Below are 14,309 nucleotides of genomic sequence, written 5' to 3'. Positions count from 1 at the left end.
AATATTGTTTGAGTATATATATATATATATATATATATATTTACTATTTTGTGGTATGATGATTGACTTGATGGTGATATGGATGTACGGATGTGCCTTAGTTTGATGGGAATGTGTGTGTGAATATATATATATATATATATATATATATATATATATATGTAAATATATGTATACATGTGTGTGATTTAAATTTGGATTGAAAGAAATAGGTTAAGTTTTGGTGCAAGGCATTCTCGCTGTCGCGAGAGGTCCTTGGGAGGAAGGCATGCAACTGTCGCCTTCTCGCCGTAGCGAGAGACGTCTCGCTGTAGCGACAGAGCGACAGTTTAGGGTGCATTTTTGGGTTCAATCTCGCTATAGCGAGAGGGTCTCGTTGTAGCGAGATTCTGCAGAAACCAGAGTGCAGATTTGTCTAAGTTTTACGCTGTAGAGACAGAGGGCGTCGCTGCAGCGAGAGTGTTGCGACCAGAGGGGTATTTGAAGGGTTAGGGTTCGAGGAAAGGGTTATTTTTCACAATTTCCCTCTCTCTCCTTCACAATTCTCTCTACCTAAATCCATTCCTACCGATTAGAACCCCTCCAAGGACGTTTGAAAGCTAGATTGAAAGTGAGGGACACGTTTGGAGCTCTTGGAGGTAAGTTTCCATGGCTAGGGTTTTGGTTTTTAGTCCCTCTCTCTTATTTCCAAGGTTCTCTCTGAGTTCCCATGAAATTTCTGTGTGATTTAGGGTAAAAAACGTGTGGGGGGCCGTTTCCATCATTATTTTGGATTGGATCTTCATTTTGAGGTAAGGGGAGGACTTTACTCTAGTTATCTTTGTTAGAAATAGGTCTATTTAGTTGTTTATGGCAATGAGATAGAAATGGGAGGCAAAAATGTGTGTATTAATGGATTGTACGAATTGGGTTGAGTCCGGAGGTGTCCGACCTCTGGCACATTGTGTGAAATTAAGTGATGTGATTTGTGTTGGTTGTCATTGGATGCAAGGAAATGATGTGTGTATGATAGAAATGTGATTGTGAATACGTTGAGCATGATGTGTGACGATTGTGATGAAATGGTTGGAAATGAGTGTGGATAACATGTTGAATGAATGGTGATGTGTTTAGGTGTTGGAACTATGAATGGTTCAGAGATACACTGGGGGTGTGGAAGATGGGGGCGGTAGAAATACCTTGGAGAAGAGAGGGTGGTGGTGACACCAATAGTGAGCGTGGGTGCATCCCAGGCCACACACTCTTCTCCTGACTCGGCCTCTGACTAACACCTTTGCCTGGGGGCTCAATACCGCACATGTTGTATCCGTGGAGCAGGAGCTATTCGGGCGACCATCCATAGTATAACTGAGTAAGTCCCTGAGGTTGAGGGCATCAGGAATCTGTGATCACAGTGTCACAGTAAGCGTGGCTACGTTCAGTGAGCGCACGTGTGTTTGTGTAAATGTGTGGATTTGTAAATAGGTGCAGTGAACGCACCTATTGTGATTGAGAATTTGGATGTATGATGGTCGTTGACGTATACTCCTAATATGATTAGAATTTATACATAATGAGTCAGGTGAGTCTAATGCTTGTCTATGTGTTTCTACTAGTGTAAAGGATTCACCCTTACGTTTGTTTTTCAGGTAACCAAGACAATCAACACTGGGGCCCCTGAAGGAAGGAAGGATGAAACCGCTATAGGACTTACAAAATTTATTCTTAAGATCTGATGTATATTTTAGTCCTGTAGCAAGTAATGATGCAAATTGTACTCTAATTTCTTATTTGAAACATTTTATGAAATTGTGCCTGAACAATTATCTGAATGGAAAATTTTTGTTACTCTGAACTTTGTAAAAACATATTTATTTAGAAATTTAAAATTAAGGTGTTACAATTTGGTATCAGAGCAGTTCATCTAATCGGACTGGGGTAACGGGCTAAAGCGTCCTAGATAAGTGTTGATTGTTTTGATTACTTGATTTATAAATGTTATAATTGATCTAATATGCTGGAATGTTGTTTGCTGACTGTGATGAGCTTAGATAAAGCATGGCTAGTAGAGGTAGAGGTAGAGGAGCTAGGAACACCGAGGATCCTATGGAGCGCATAGCTCAAATGCTGGAGGCCTTGGTGCATAACCAAGGTGGAGAACCAGTGGAGTACAAAGGGTTATCTACCTTCACTAGGCATGATCCTCCAAGATTTGAGGGAGGGTTTAACCCTGAAGGAGCCCAGAGATGGGTAGCTGATGTAGGGAAGGTTTTCAACGCTATGGGGTACCATGAGGAGCACAAAGTCCCCTATGCCACCTACTTGCTGTGTGGGGAGGCTAAAGATTGGTGGAGGTTTGCTGGTCAAACCTTACCACAAGAAGATGGCTATATACGGTGGGAAGTTTTCAGCACCATCTTCTTGGGGAATTACTTTCCCCGAGACTTGAAGAAGAAGAAAGCTAGGGAGTTCCTCGAACTGAGACAAGGGAGTATGACTGTAGGAGAGTATGCTGCAAAATTTCAAGATTTGATGAAGTACTAGCCCTACTACTAGCATGGAGATGGAGAGGAAGACCTGTGTTCTCTGTTTGAGCATGGGCTGAGGCCAGACATTAGAGCTGCAGTCAGTGTATTTCAGCTGACGGACTTACCCACCTTGGTGAGTAAGAGCAGAATTTTTGAGGCCAACTCAGAAGGCAAGACCGTGGACACTAGAGGGAGTGGTCCAAGGAGGCATGATAGAAGACCCCCTAGATTTTCGAAGGGACCATATTCAGGCTCAAGCAAGTCTCACTCTAGAGGAAGTTCATCCCAAGAGAAGAGTAACAGTGGAGTGGTTCTGGTACTAGCTCTTTCAGAGGGCCGATCAAATGTTTTCGGTGTGAAGGGCCATACATGCTGAGAGATTGTCCACATCCAAGAACAAACTGCGCAAATTATGGGAAGTTGGGACACACTGCCAATGTGTGCTGGTCCTCAAAGAGGAGCGGCAGTACAAGCTCAGCTCAAAGACCTGAATCTAGAAGGGGCATTGGGCCGAGCACTGGGCCAAAGCCGAGCATACCAGGAAGAGTCTTTACTATGAGTGGAACGGAGGCATCATAGTCTGAGGAGCTGATCCGAGGTAAATGCACTATTAAGGGTCAGTTGTTGGATGTGTTGTTTAACTCGGGTGCTACGCACTCTTTTATTTCCGCGAATTGTGTGAAGAGTCTAAATTTGTATGTGACTGAATTGCCGTGTAACGTCATGGTGACTACCCCTACGGGTAAACTGGTTGTGACATCGTGGGTATGTTTGGGATGTGCAATCATGGTGCATGGTAGGGAGTTTGAGGTAGACTTGATTTGTTTGCCTATTTCTCAGTTAGATGTAATTTTGGGGATGGATTGGTTAGCCGCCAACCATGTGTTATTGGACTGCAGAGAAAAGACGTTGATCTTTGGTGCATCAATGTTAGAAATTCTGAGACTTTTAAGCCGTGGAGCAAGGGAAAATATGATGGAGGCCAAGGCCTTTATGGTCATGTTTTCAATGGAGGCCGAGAATGCAATGGAATTGGAGTGTATACCGGTAGTGAGAGAATTCTTGGAAGTGTTTCTGGAGGATGTTTCTGAGTTACCACCAAAAAGAGAGATAGAATTTACTATTGATCTCATTCCAGGGGCAAGTCCGATTTTTGTGGCACCTTATAGGATGTCACCTGTGGAGTTAGCAAAGGTCAAGAAGCAAGTGAAGGACTTGTTACAGAAGTAGTTCCTGTGTTCAAGTGTATCACCATGGGGAGCGCCAGTGTTGTTGGTGAAGAAGAAGGATGGAAGTCTGAGAATGTGCGTAGATTACCGCCAGTTGAACAAGGTCATAATTAAGAATAAGTACCCATTACTGAGAATTGACGATTTGATGGACTAGCTGAAGGGAGCTGCGGTGTTTTCAAAGATTGATTTGAGGTCGGGGTACCATCAGATCAGAGTGAAAGAGGATGATGTCCCTAAGACGGCATTTAGGACGTGGTATGGTCTCTATGAGTACTTGGTAATGCCGTTTGGAGTGACCAATGCACCTGCGGTGTTTATGGACTACATGAACAAAATTTTCCATGAGTTTTTGGATAAATTTGTGGTAGTGTTCATTGACGACATCCTAATTTATTCAAAAACTAAGGAGGAGCATATCGAGCACTTAAGAATTGTTTTACGAATTCTGAAGGAGAGACAGTTTGATGAATCCACATCTGAAGGAGAGACAGTTGAATATGCATTATGCAAATTTTTATCTAGATGATTGGGGCCTCCTTTACACACACACTCACCATTGCCACCCTTGCACCTTATTGTATTACATCCCCATCTTTTGCCAAACTTAGTTTGCCAAAACTTTTTTTTTCTTCCATCCAGAACGTATTTCTTTTTAGTAACATCAAGAGTGAATGCAAACACTAAGTTTGGGGTGTTGATTTTGATGGTAGTTGCTTGAGGACAAGCAACCTCTCAAGTTTGAGGTGGTAGACATCATACATGTTACTAATACATGTCAAAAAAAATTTTTGCTTAAATTTTAAAAAAAAAGTGGTTGTAAAAGTCCAAGAAATCATAAAAGAAAGAATGAAAAAGGAAAGAAAATAAATGAAGCAAGGTCCAAGAGATTGAAGAGATCTTCACATAATGAAAATTGATGAAAAATAAGGTGAAAGAATGCTTGGACCTCTTAGGCTACCTCATTTGATGCATTTCATTCTAATTGTTGTATTCACTCACTCAAAAGGATTCCCTTATCTTGAAAACCCACTTGAGCTTTTGACCCTCCTTGACCAAATTGAACCTTACCTATCCCTATTTGTGACCAACCAAGTCCTTTTGATAGGTAAATCATTGTATTAAGGCAAAAGAGATTGAGAATATGGGCAAGCATATGGTAGGGTAGAGCAATTTGCATATGTTGAGGGAAAATACCTAGCTTGAAACACTGACGAGTGAAGAGTGAAACACCACCTTGTGAGCTAGATAATTTCTTTGCATTGTGTGAAGTATAATGAATCTTGTTGAAGTTTTGTTTCACTTGTATGGGACTTTGCATAAAATTAATTGACATGAGTGTGCTTTCTTTGTTGAATGACTCCATGATTTTGAAATGGAAGAAGCGTATGTTAGAGTTGAAAGATTGGAACAGGAAAATTTTGAGAAATTTTTTTGGATAAGTCCAACCCTTATTACTTAAGTTCTTGAATTTTGATTTGCTTGAGGACAAGCAAAAGTTTAAGTTTGGGGTTGTGATGAATCCACATTTTACTAAATTTTTATACATCTTTTATTACTTTTTATAGGAAAGAATAGACTTAGATAGTGTAAATAAGATGAACATTCCAATTAGGCTAAATAATATAGGTTTCTTAGTTTTTGGTTAATTTACATTGGTTTAGATAGTTTATTTTACATGTTTTAATCATTTGAATAATGTGGCAGGAATTCCCAAGCATATTTTGAAGAATTATTGGATTTTGAGGAATTTGAGGTGAAAGTAACTACTTTCAAGATTGATAGTAACCACTACAGCAAGCTACTTTTAGCAAAGGGACCAAAATGATCACTTTCAAAGTTAAAAGTAATCACTCCAGAGAGCCCATAATCCACTAAGTTACGCGTAAACACTTTCTAAGTTGAAAGTGATCACTCTAGAGAGTGCAGAATTTCAGGAGCTAAGCGTAAACACTTTCTAAATTCACAGTGATCACTCCAGAGGGTGCAGAATGCACGTGTTCACTATGAACTTTCATAGTGAACACTCTAGAGAGCCCAGAATTCACTGATGCTGCGCGTGTTTACTCTGAAGATTCATAGTGATTACTTTGGAGGGTGCCTACCTTAGTATAAATAGATTTTTACCAAATTAGGGTGGAGACATCTCACATTTTCTCGTACCTTTTCTCTTCCTTACTTAATTAGGACGATTTTCCAGAGCTTAGGGCAACCTTGGGTGATAGCCAAGGGTCCAACTTAGGGTTTGGTTTCTCATTTCTCTTGCTTTTACATTAATGCCAATGAGTTTTTTGCATTACCAACATGCATTTTTGACCCCCATTTCCATGGAGGGATAAATTTTGTGTAATCCTTAGTGAGTTCACATGGATTCTTGAGTTCCTTGATTTTAATGATAATATAATTCCTTTCTTCTCATGAATTATTTCTTCCTTGTCTCTTGAATTGAATTAATGGTTATTAAGGGGGATATTGCTTAATTAACCCTAATCCATTTTAAGGAGATTCTAAACTAGGGATTGCTTAATCCTAGGTTTAATTCTAAGGTTGTGTAACTTTGGGATGAGGGATTAGAGCCTAGCAAATTGCGTAATTTCGTTAGGACCATAAGGTTGATTTTCACTTGTTAAATTAACCTAATTCATGGGAGAGAGGATGAATGTTAAATCTTGAGTGGAATGAGGATAAAATCTTTGTGGATGAACTAAGGATTGCTGCTTTCTATTGTTTGAATTAATTAAACTTGTTTGCTTGTTGCTCTTTATATTGATTTGAAACCACAAAACCCCCCATTTTAATTGCTTGTTCAATTAATGCCTTCAACATGTTTAATAAAAATTAATAGTCAATGTTCACGGGAGACAATCTAGGGTAACCCTAGTACTACATTAAGTTGTTTAAATTTTGATGAGGATTTGTGACAAATCTTTTAAACATAATGACAAATCAGTTCGATCATCAAATTGGCACCGTTGCCGAGGATACATTGGTGTTGATTTTTCATAAACATGTTATTTGCTTTGTTTTCATTTTCATTTTCGGCATGTTTAGTGAATTCTGATTTCTGCAATTTAGTTTACCACACTGCATTTTCGTTTGCTGCACTCTACTCTGTTTTTGCTACATAATTCTGCAAAATTCTAAAGAATTTGTGCTTGTGTGTTGCATATTTTCGTTCCATAGTTTGCAATTTCTTTGTGTTTTTGCTGTTTGGTGTTAATGCTTTATTTTACTGCACTTAGATGTTAGTTTTTCTGCATAATTATCATCTGAATTTTTCTGCATTTTTACTGTTTCATTAGTTTACTTCTTTTCAATTTCCATAGCTAATTCCTAATGAATGACCAGATCAAATATGAGAGATTTATATCCTCCAGATACTGAAATTGATAGGACATTCCATAGGAATCTTAGGAACTTTAATAGACAAAACTCTGAACATACTGAGGAACCATCTTCACCATCTTCTATCTATTCTTCTCTGCATTCTTTAAATTTTGAACCTTTAGAAATGGCAGAAAATGACCTGACACTTAAGAAGCTTGCCGCACCGGACGTGACTTACCAGACTTTGTGCATCCAATACCCGGATGTGGATGCCACTTTTGTTCTTAAAACTGGCCTAATCCATCTTTTGCCTAAATTTCATGGTCTTGCAGGTGAAGATCCATATAAACACCTCAAGGAATTTCATATTGTTTGCTCTACAATGAGACCACAAGGTGTGCCTGAAGAGCATGTGAAATTGAAGGCTTTTCCATTCTCTCTTATGGATTTGGCTATAGATTGGTTGTATTATCTTCCACTTGGCTCTATTACAAGTTGGGACACCCTCAAGAGATTGTTCTTGGAAAAAAATTTCCCTGCCTCAAGGGCTGCTTCCATGAGAAAGGAAATATGTGGTATTAGGCAGCTGGAGAGGGAAAGTTTGTATGAATATTGGGAGCGTTTCAAGAGACTATGTGCTAACTGCCCTCATCATCAGATAAGTGACCAGCTGCTAATCCAATACTTCTATGAGGGATTACACCCAATGGATAGGAGCATGATCGACGCAGCTAGCGGAGGAGCCCTAGTTGACAAGACTCTCGCTGCCGCTAGAAACCTCATTGACAAAACTCTCAACAGTTTACTACAAGGCAAAATTCCATCATGTCCAGGAGTGTCCATGAAATTCAAACTTCAGATTCACACAAGCTGGAGCATAGCTAGATGAGTTGGCTTCTATGATAAAATAGTTGGCATCTATCCAAAAGAATTTTACTGCATATACACCTCCGCCTCCATTCATTCCAGCCATGCTTTGTGGGATCTGTTCATCTACGGATCACTTCAGTAATAGTTGCCTAATCGCGAGTGTCACTCTCGGACAAATTAATAAAAATCGAATTGCATAAAAATTATGTAGTAAGAGCTGCAATCCAAGTCGTCTCCCAACGATGATAATGTTATACGATTATAAAATTTTTAGAGAAGGTTTGATTTATAGAATAACTAAATAGAATCAAAAGTTAAAAATAATTAAAAACTCTAATCCAAGAATTTAGAAGAACTACGACCACTCTATCATCGAATTCCAAGAAGATGCATCAAACAACAAATTAGTGATTAACATTAAATTTGAATGAAACCTCAATTCAAATTAAGCATTCACACGAGAACCCTCATGCATTCGATTAACACACAATTCGCTCAAAGTTCAGATACCTCTTGAACTTAACCGATTTGTGTTAATTTAATTCACCAATGCCATTAATCTTAGATCTCAAACCTGAAAATCTAATTCACACTCCTTTAAGAATTAATTACATACATCAACCGAATAATATGTAATCAAACAACTGCACAATTATTAATCCAAATGAAGAACTTCAATTCGAAATTATAATTAGCAAAAGGAAAAAGAAGGAAGAGATGAAACCGAATTTGTTGTTGAATAAATTGTAAAACCGATCCTCAAGAGTGTCTCAACCCTTTTTCAATCCTTGAATTAGATGGAAATCTAAGTCTCCATGGATGGAGGGAAACAATTCGTAAAGGGGAGAGAGAGCGAGAGAGAGAAGAGAAAAAAAAGAGAGAGCCAAAATTTTAAAATTCAAATTTCTCCTTGTCAATTCCGTTTGTCATATTCAGCAATTATTTCGGCTACGAAAAAGTCCTCTTTTTGATTGGTGGCCTGAAGGACAATTGTAGCCTTGGATGTTAGCTTCAAAACACAACTAGAATGGGCTTAAACGGACATCTGTGGACTGAGATATGGCCCAAATACTGCACCAAGATCAGAAACCGCAACTGCAGCGTTCTGACTTTTTCCAGGCCCATCAGAATTGGTTTCTGACCTCTGCATAGGAATTGTGCACCTTTCTCTTAGCTTTCTTACAAATCAATAATCACAATGAAATGAGCTCTACAACTCAAGATATGGCCCAGAAACAAAAACAGTATCAGAATTTGACAAATACTGAAAAAATTAAATAAAGCCCAAATAAAATTCAAACATCATAAAATGATCCAATTCAACCAATTAGGCACAAAAGAGGATTAATGAGCTAGGAATTAGAGAAAATAATGTTATAAAAATCCAATTGATCATTGCCCCACATTGCAAGAAACTAAACCTTCGGAAGGTAATCCTCAAGCTTATACTGCTAATATTTTTGCTAATAAATTTCCTTTTCAGCAGCCGCAGCAACAACAAAGCTGGGATTTATCTTCTAATAGATATAATCCCGGTTGTAGGAACCATCCTAACTTAAGGTGGGGAGGAAATGCACAGCATCAAAGCTCTAGCCACCCAACCAACAACCATTTCCAACCGCATCAAGCTGGACAAAGCAGGCCATATTCAGCCCAGCAACATCACGATCCATCATCTTCATCTCAGTAGCACCATCAAGCATCATCTTCACTGGCTCCTGCACCTCAAAAGAGTGAGTCATCCTTGGAAGACCTTGTGAAGCAACTCACTATGAATAATCACAATTTCTAGCAATAGAGTCAGGCTTTCAAGCAATAGACTCAAGCAAGCATCAAGACCTTGGAGAATCAAATGGGTTAACTTGCTTCATCCCTGAATCAACTTCAATCTCAAGGTTCAAGCAATCTCCCTACACAAACTGTAACAAACCCAAAGAATGTGAGTGTTATTACCTTGAGATCTGGTAAGGTGATACAAGAGCTAGATATGCCTAAAGAGAAGAATCCTAGTTGCACTTTAGCTGCAGAAGGTGAAGAAGGAGAGATTAAGAGCCAAAAGCAGCCTGCACCTATGCCTACACCATGTCAACCAAGAGTGGTAGACAAAGAAGAGAGGTCCATTCCTATTCCCTTCCCTCAAAGGATGGTTCATCCCAGCAAGAAGCAAGAAGAGGTTGACAAAGAAATTCTGGATACCTTCAGAAAGGTTGAAGTCAATATTCCCTTGTTAGATGCTATCAAGCAAATCTCAAAGTACGCCAAATTCCTTAAGGACTTGTGCAGTCATAGAAGGTGGCTAAAGGGTAATGAAAGAGTGAACATGGGGAGGAATGTATCAGCCTTTTGTGAGAGGCAGAAAACTTCCATGCCTGAGAAATGCAAAGATCTAAGGACGTTTACTATTCCCTGCATTATAGGCAACAATAGGATAGATAATGTCATGCTTGATTTAGGTGCATCTATTAATGTTATGCCTTTATCTATCTTCACATCTTTGTCTCTTGGACCATTGCAGCCCACAAGTGTCATCATCCAGCTAGCAAACAGGAGCATTACTAATCCAGCCAGCCTTGTGGAGGATGTTCTAGTGAGAGTGAATGACTTGATCTTTCTTGTTGACTTTTACATCTTGGACATGCAAGAAGAAGAGCCAATAAAAGGAGCTGCACATATCATCTTGGGGAGGCCATTCTTGAAGACAGCCAAGACCAAGATTGATGTGCATGCTGGAACTCTCACTATGGAATTTGGAGAGAGTGTGGTTCGCTTCAACATACTGGATGCTATGAAGCACTCACCTGAGGAGCATTCAGTTTTCCACATTGATGTTCTTGATAGCTTGATAGATGATAGTTTTGTTGAATTTTTAGGAGACTCTTTCGTTGATTTTTCTGATTGTGTAGATACCATAGATACTAAAATTTATGAATATTGTACTAATTCATCTTTGTGTGATATTTGTATTGCTGATTTTCTGGATTTATATTCTACAACTTCTGACATTAATGACATTGAAAAGTCAAAAAGGATAGAATGTGGTTCATTGAGTACAGCGAGTATAATTGAATCTAACCCTTGTGGTTTAAATGTTGCAAAGATCATTTCAAATGAAAGTGATAAACCACTGCCTTCAGTTGAGCAGGCTCCCACTTTGGAGCTTAAACCACTGCCTGAGCATTTAAAATACACTTACTTGGAAGCAGGTGAGAAGCTCCCTGTGATCATATCCACTGAGCTTAATGAGAACTAAGAGGAGTAGTTGCTCGATGTGATTCGGAAGCATAGAAAGGCTATTGGATGGACCTTGGCTGACATCCCTGGAATTAGCCCTTCCCTGTGCATGCACCGAATTTTGTTGGAAGAGGGATCCAAGCCAGTAAGATTGCCCCAGAGGAGGGTAAATCCAATTATTTTGGAGGTGGTGAAGAAGGAGATCACCAAACTACTCCAAGCAGGCATCATCTACCCGATATCAGATAGTATATGGGTGAGTCCAGTGCAGGTGGTGCCCAAAAAGTCAGGGATTACAATGGTGAAGACTGAGAAGGATGAGCTCTTGTCCACTAAAGTACAGAATAGTTGGAGAGTCTGTATTAATTATAGGAGGCTTAACCAGGCGACCAGGAAAGACCACTTTCCTCTACCTTTCATTGATCAGATGTTGGAGCACCTGGCAGGTAAGTCTCACTACTGTTTCCTAGATGGATTCTCTAGTTATTTTCAAATATGCATAGCTTCTGAGGATTAGGAGAAGACCACTTTTACATGCCCATTCGGTACATTTGCATATAGGAGAATGCCATTCGGGCTTTGCAATGCTCCCGGCACATTTCAAAGATGCATGTTAAACATATTTTCTGATTTGGTTGAGCATTGTATTGAAGTCTTCATGGATGACTTCACTGTATATGAGTCATCAGTTTCTGCATGCTTAGGAAACTTGGATAGAGTTTTACAAAGATGTATAGAGACTAACCTTGTTCTGAACTTTGAGAAATGCCATTTTATGGTTAGGCAGGGGGTAGTCTTAGGACATATAATATCTGAGAAGGGAATTGAGGTAGATCCTGCTAAGCTTAATGTCATTTCGCAGCTTTCTTACCCGTCTTGTGTACGAGAGGTGCGTGCATTTCTTGGCCATGCAAGTTTCTACAGGCGCTTTATCAAGGATTTTTCCAAGATAGCCCTTCCTCTTTCCAAGTTACTGCAGAAAGATATTGATTTTGAGTTTAGAGCCAAGTACAAGGAGTCATTTGATCGCCTAAAGACAGCCTTGACCACAACTCTCATCATTCAGCCACCAAACTGGACACTTCCATTTGAGCTCATGTGTGACGCATCCAATTTTGCTGTGGGTGCTGTCTTAGCACAACGGTTTGGTAAGGATCCACATGTCATTTATTATGCATCTAGGACTTTGGATCCCGCACAGAGTAACTATACCACAACTGAAAAGGAACTATTGGCCATAGTATTTGCTTTAGATAAATTTAGATCATACTTGCTAGGGTCAAAAGTTGTGGTGTTTACTGATCATTCTGCTCTTAAGTTCCTTTTGAAAAAAACAGATTTGAAGCCAAGGCTAATAAGGTGGATGCTTCTACTTCAAGAATTTGAGGTGGAGATAAAAGATAGAAGTGGAGCACAAAATTTGGTGGCAGATCATTTGAGCAGGATAGAGGGAGTCCCTGAACTCACTCCTCTAAAAGATGATTTCCCTGATGAGCAACTATTAGAGTTGTGTACTTCAAAGTTGCCTTGGTTTGCTGACATTGTAAACTTTTTAGTTGTAGGAGTTTTTGCAACAGATGCCCCAAGGAGTAAAAGGGAAAAGATCAAGAATGATGCCAAACATTACCTCTGGGATGACCCCTATTTGTGGAAGTTTGGTAGTGATCAAGTGATTAGGAGGTGCATTCCTGAAGAAGATGTTGTATTAGTTTTGCATTTCTGCCATGCATCCACTGTAGGAGGCCACCTTAGGCCCCAAAGGACTGCAAGGAAAGTATTGGATGCAGGTTTTTATTGGCCTACAATCTTCAAGGACTCTTGGCAAGTGTGTTCTACATGTGAGAAATGCCAATGAACTGGAGGGGTAATCACCTTGAAGCATGAAATGCCTCAACAATCCATTTTATACTGTGATGTATTCAACGTTTGGGGTATAGACTTCATAGGTCCTTTCCTCCTTCCTTTGGTTTCTTATATATTTTGCTCGCTGTGGACTATGTCTCTAAGTGGGTAGAGGCTAAGCCCACAAGAACTAATGATTCAAGAGTGGTTGCAGATTTTGTGCGTACTCATTTATTTTGTAGGTTTGGAGTACCTCAAGCTTTGATTAGTAACCAGGGTACCCACTTCTGCAATAGAACCATTGAGACTCTACTGAGAAAGTATGGAGTAGTGCACAAAGTATCCAGACCTTATCACCCCCAGACCAATGGGCAGGCTGAGCTCTCCAACAGAGAAATTAAGAAAATCTTGGAAAGGATTGTTCAGCCAAATAGGAAAGACTGGAGCAAGCGTCTTAATGATGCTCTTTGGGCTCATAGAACAGCATACAAAGCTCCTTTGGGAATGTCACCTTATAGAATTGTCTACGGAAAAGCCTGCCACCTCCCAGTGGAAGTAGAACATCGTGCTTATTGGGCAGTGCAAGCCTGCAACATGGACCTAGACAAACCTGGGGAACAAAGGAAACTGTACTTGCAAGAATTAGAAGAACTTCTCCTTCAAGCATATGAAAACTCCAGAATTTATAAGGAGAAAACAAAAACCTTTCATGACAGAAGGATAGCAAGAACGGAGTTTTTCATAGGTCAAAAGGTTTTGCTGTTCAATTCTCGTTTGAAGCTCATACCTGGAAAACTCAGATCTATGTGGATCGGACCTTTCATTGTGACTTCCATTTCTCCCTATGGAGCAGTGGAGGTAAAAAGTGAATCCACAAACAAGGCTTTTAAAGTGAATGGCCATCGCTTAAAGCCTTTCCATGGGAATCCTACACTTGAGGCTAATGTGGAGGAAGTTTTCCTAAATCAACCTCCAGCTGTTCTTGATTCTTTGGTTATTTTGGAGTGAGAGCTCCTGACCCAATATGGCCCAATATCTAGAAACATCCCTAACAATATGGTCCAATATCTAGAAACATCCCTAATCATATGGCCCAATATCTAGAAATATCTCTAATCTAGAAATATCCTTACTCTAGACTTATCCATTCTCTAGAAACATCTCTAATCTAGAATTATCTTGTTTAAAATACTATAAAATACTCTATATTCTAGAACCATCCTTGTAATACTATAAATATCCCATTGTACTCCTCATTTTGGCATCAAGTTGAAGAAGCAAATTCTCATTCTCTACTAAGAGT

General features: G+C 39.5%; 2 protein-coding genes and 1 non-coding gene across 3 annotated transcripts; 2 read left to right on the top strand and 1 right to left on the bottom strand.

The window, feature by feature from the left end:
- Window positions 1–2,037: 2,037 nt before the first annotated feature.
- Window positions 2,038–2,883, top strand: LOC113866917. Its single transcript, XM_027501715.1, has 2 exons — window positions 2,038–2,478; window positions 2,536–2,883. Exons 1-2 carry the CDS (start codon window positions 2,038–2,040, stop codon window positions 2,881–2,883), a joined length of 789 nt encoding a protein of 262 aa, XP_027357516.1.
- Window positions 2,884–3,230: 347 nt separating this feature from the next.
- On the top strand, window positions 3,231–3,737 carry LOC113866916. The gene has a single exon (XM_027501713.1). It carries the CDS (start codon window positions 3,231–3,233, stop codon window positions 3,735–3,737), a length of 507 nt encoding a protein of 168 aa, XP_027357514.1.
- A 3,879-nt stretch (window positions 3,738–7,616) lies between these two features.
- Window positions 7,617–7,723, bottom strand: LOC113868207. Its single transcript, XR_003505233.1, has one exon. It is a non-coding gene; the product is annotated as a small nucleolar RNA R71 (small nucleolar RNA).
- Between the last annotated feature and the right edge of the window lie 6,586 nt (window positions 7,724–14,309).

This window comes from Abrus precatorius, unplaced genomic scaffold, assembly GCF_003935025.1.
Source record: "Abrus precatorius isolate BTA unplaced genomic scaffold, Abrus_2018 Scaffold5, whole genome shotgun sequence".
NCBI lineage: Eukaryota > Viridiplantae > Streptophyta > Magnoliopsida > Fabales > Fabaceae > Abrus > Abrus precatorius.
Note: the sequence above shows the minus strand (reverse complement) of the source record. Positions and strands in the feature narration are given on the sequence as shown.

Excerpts from the sequence above, each read along its gene's own strand:
- LOC113866917 (XM_027501715.1), top strand. The coding sequence starts at position 2,038 with ATGGCTAGTAGAGGTAGAGGTAGAGGAGCTAGGAACACCGAGGATCCT. Across the intron at positions 2,479-2,535 it reads TGAGACAAGGGAGTATGACT|CATGGAGATGGAGAGGAAGA; the intron begins GTAGGAGAGTAT and ends CCCTACTACTAG.
- LOC113866916 (XM_027501713.1), top strand. The coding sequence starts at position 3,231 with ATGGTGACTACCCCTACGGGTAAACTGGTTGTGACATCGTGGGTATGT.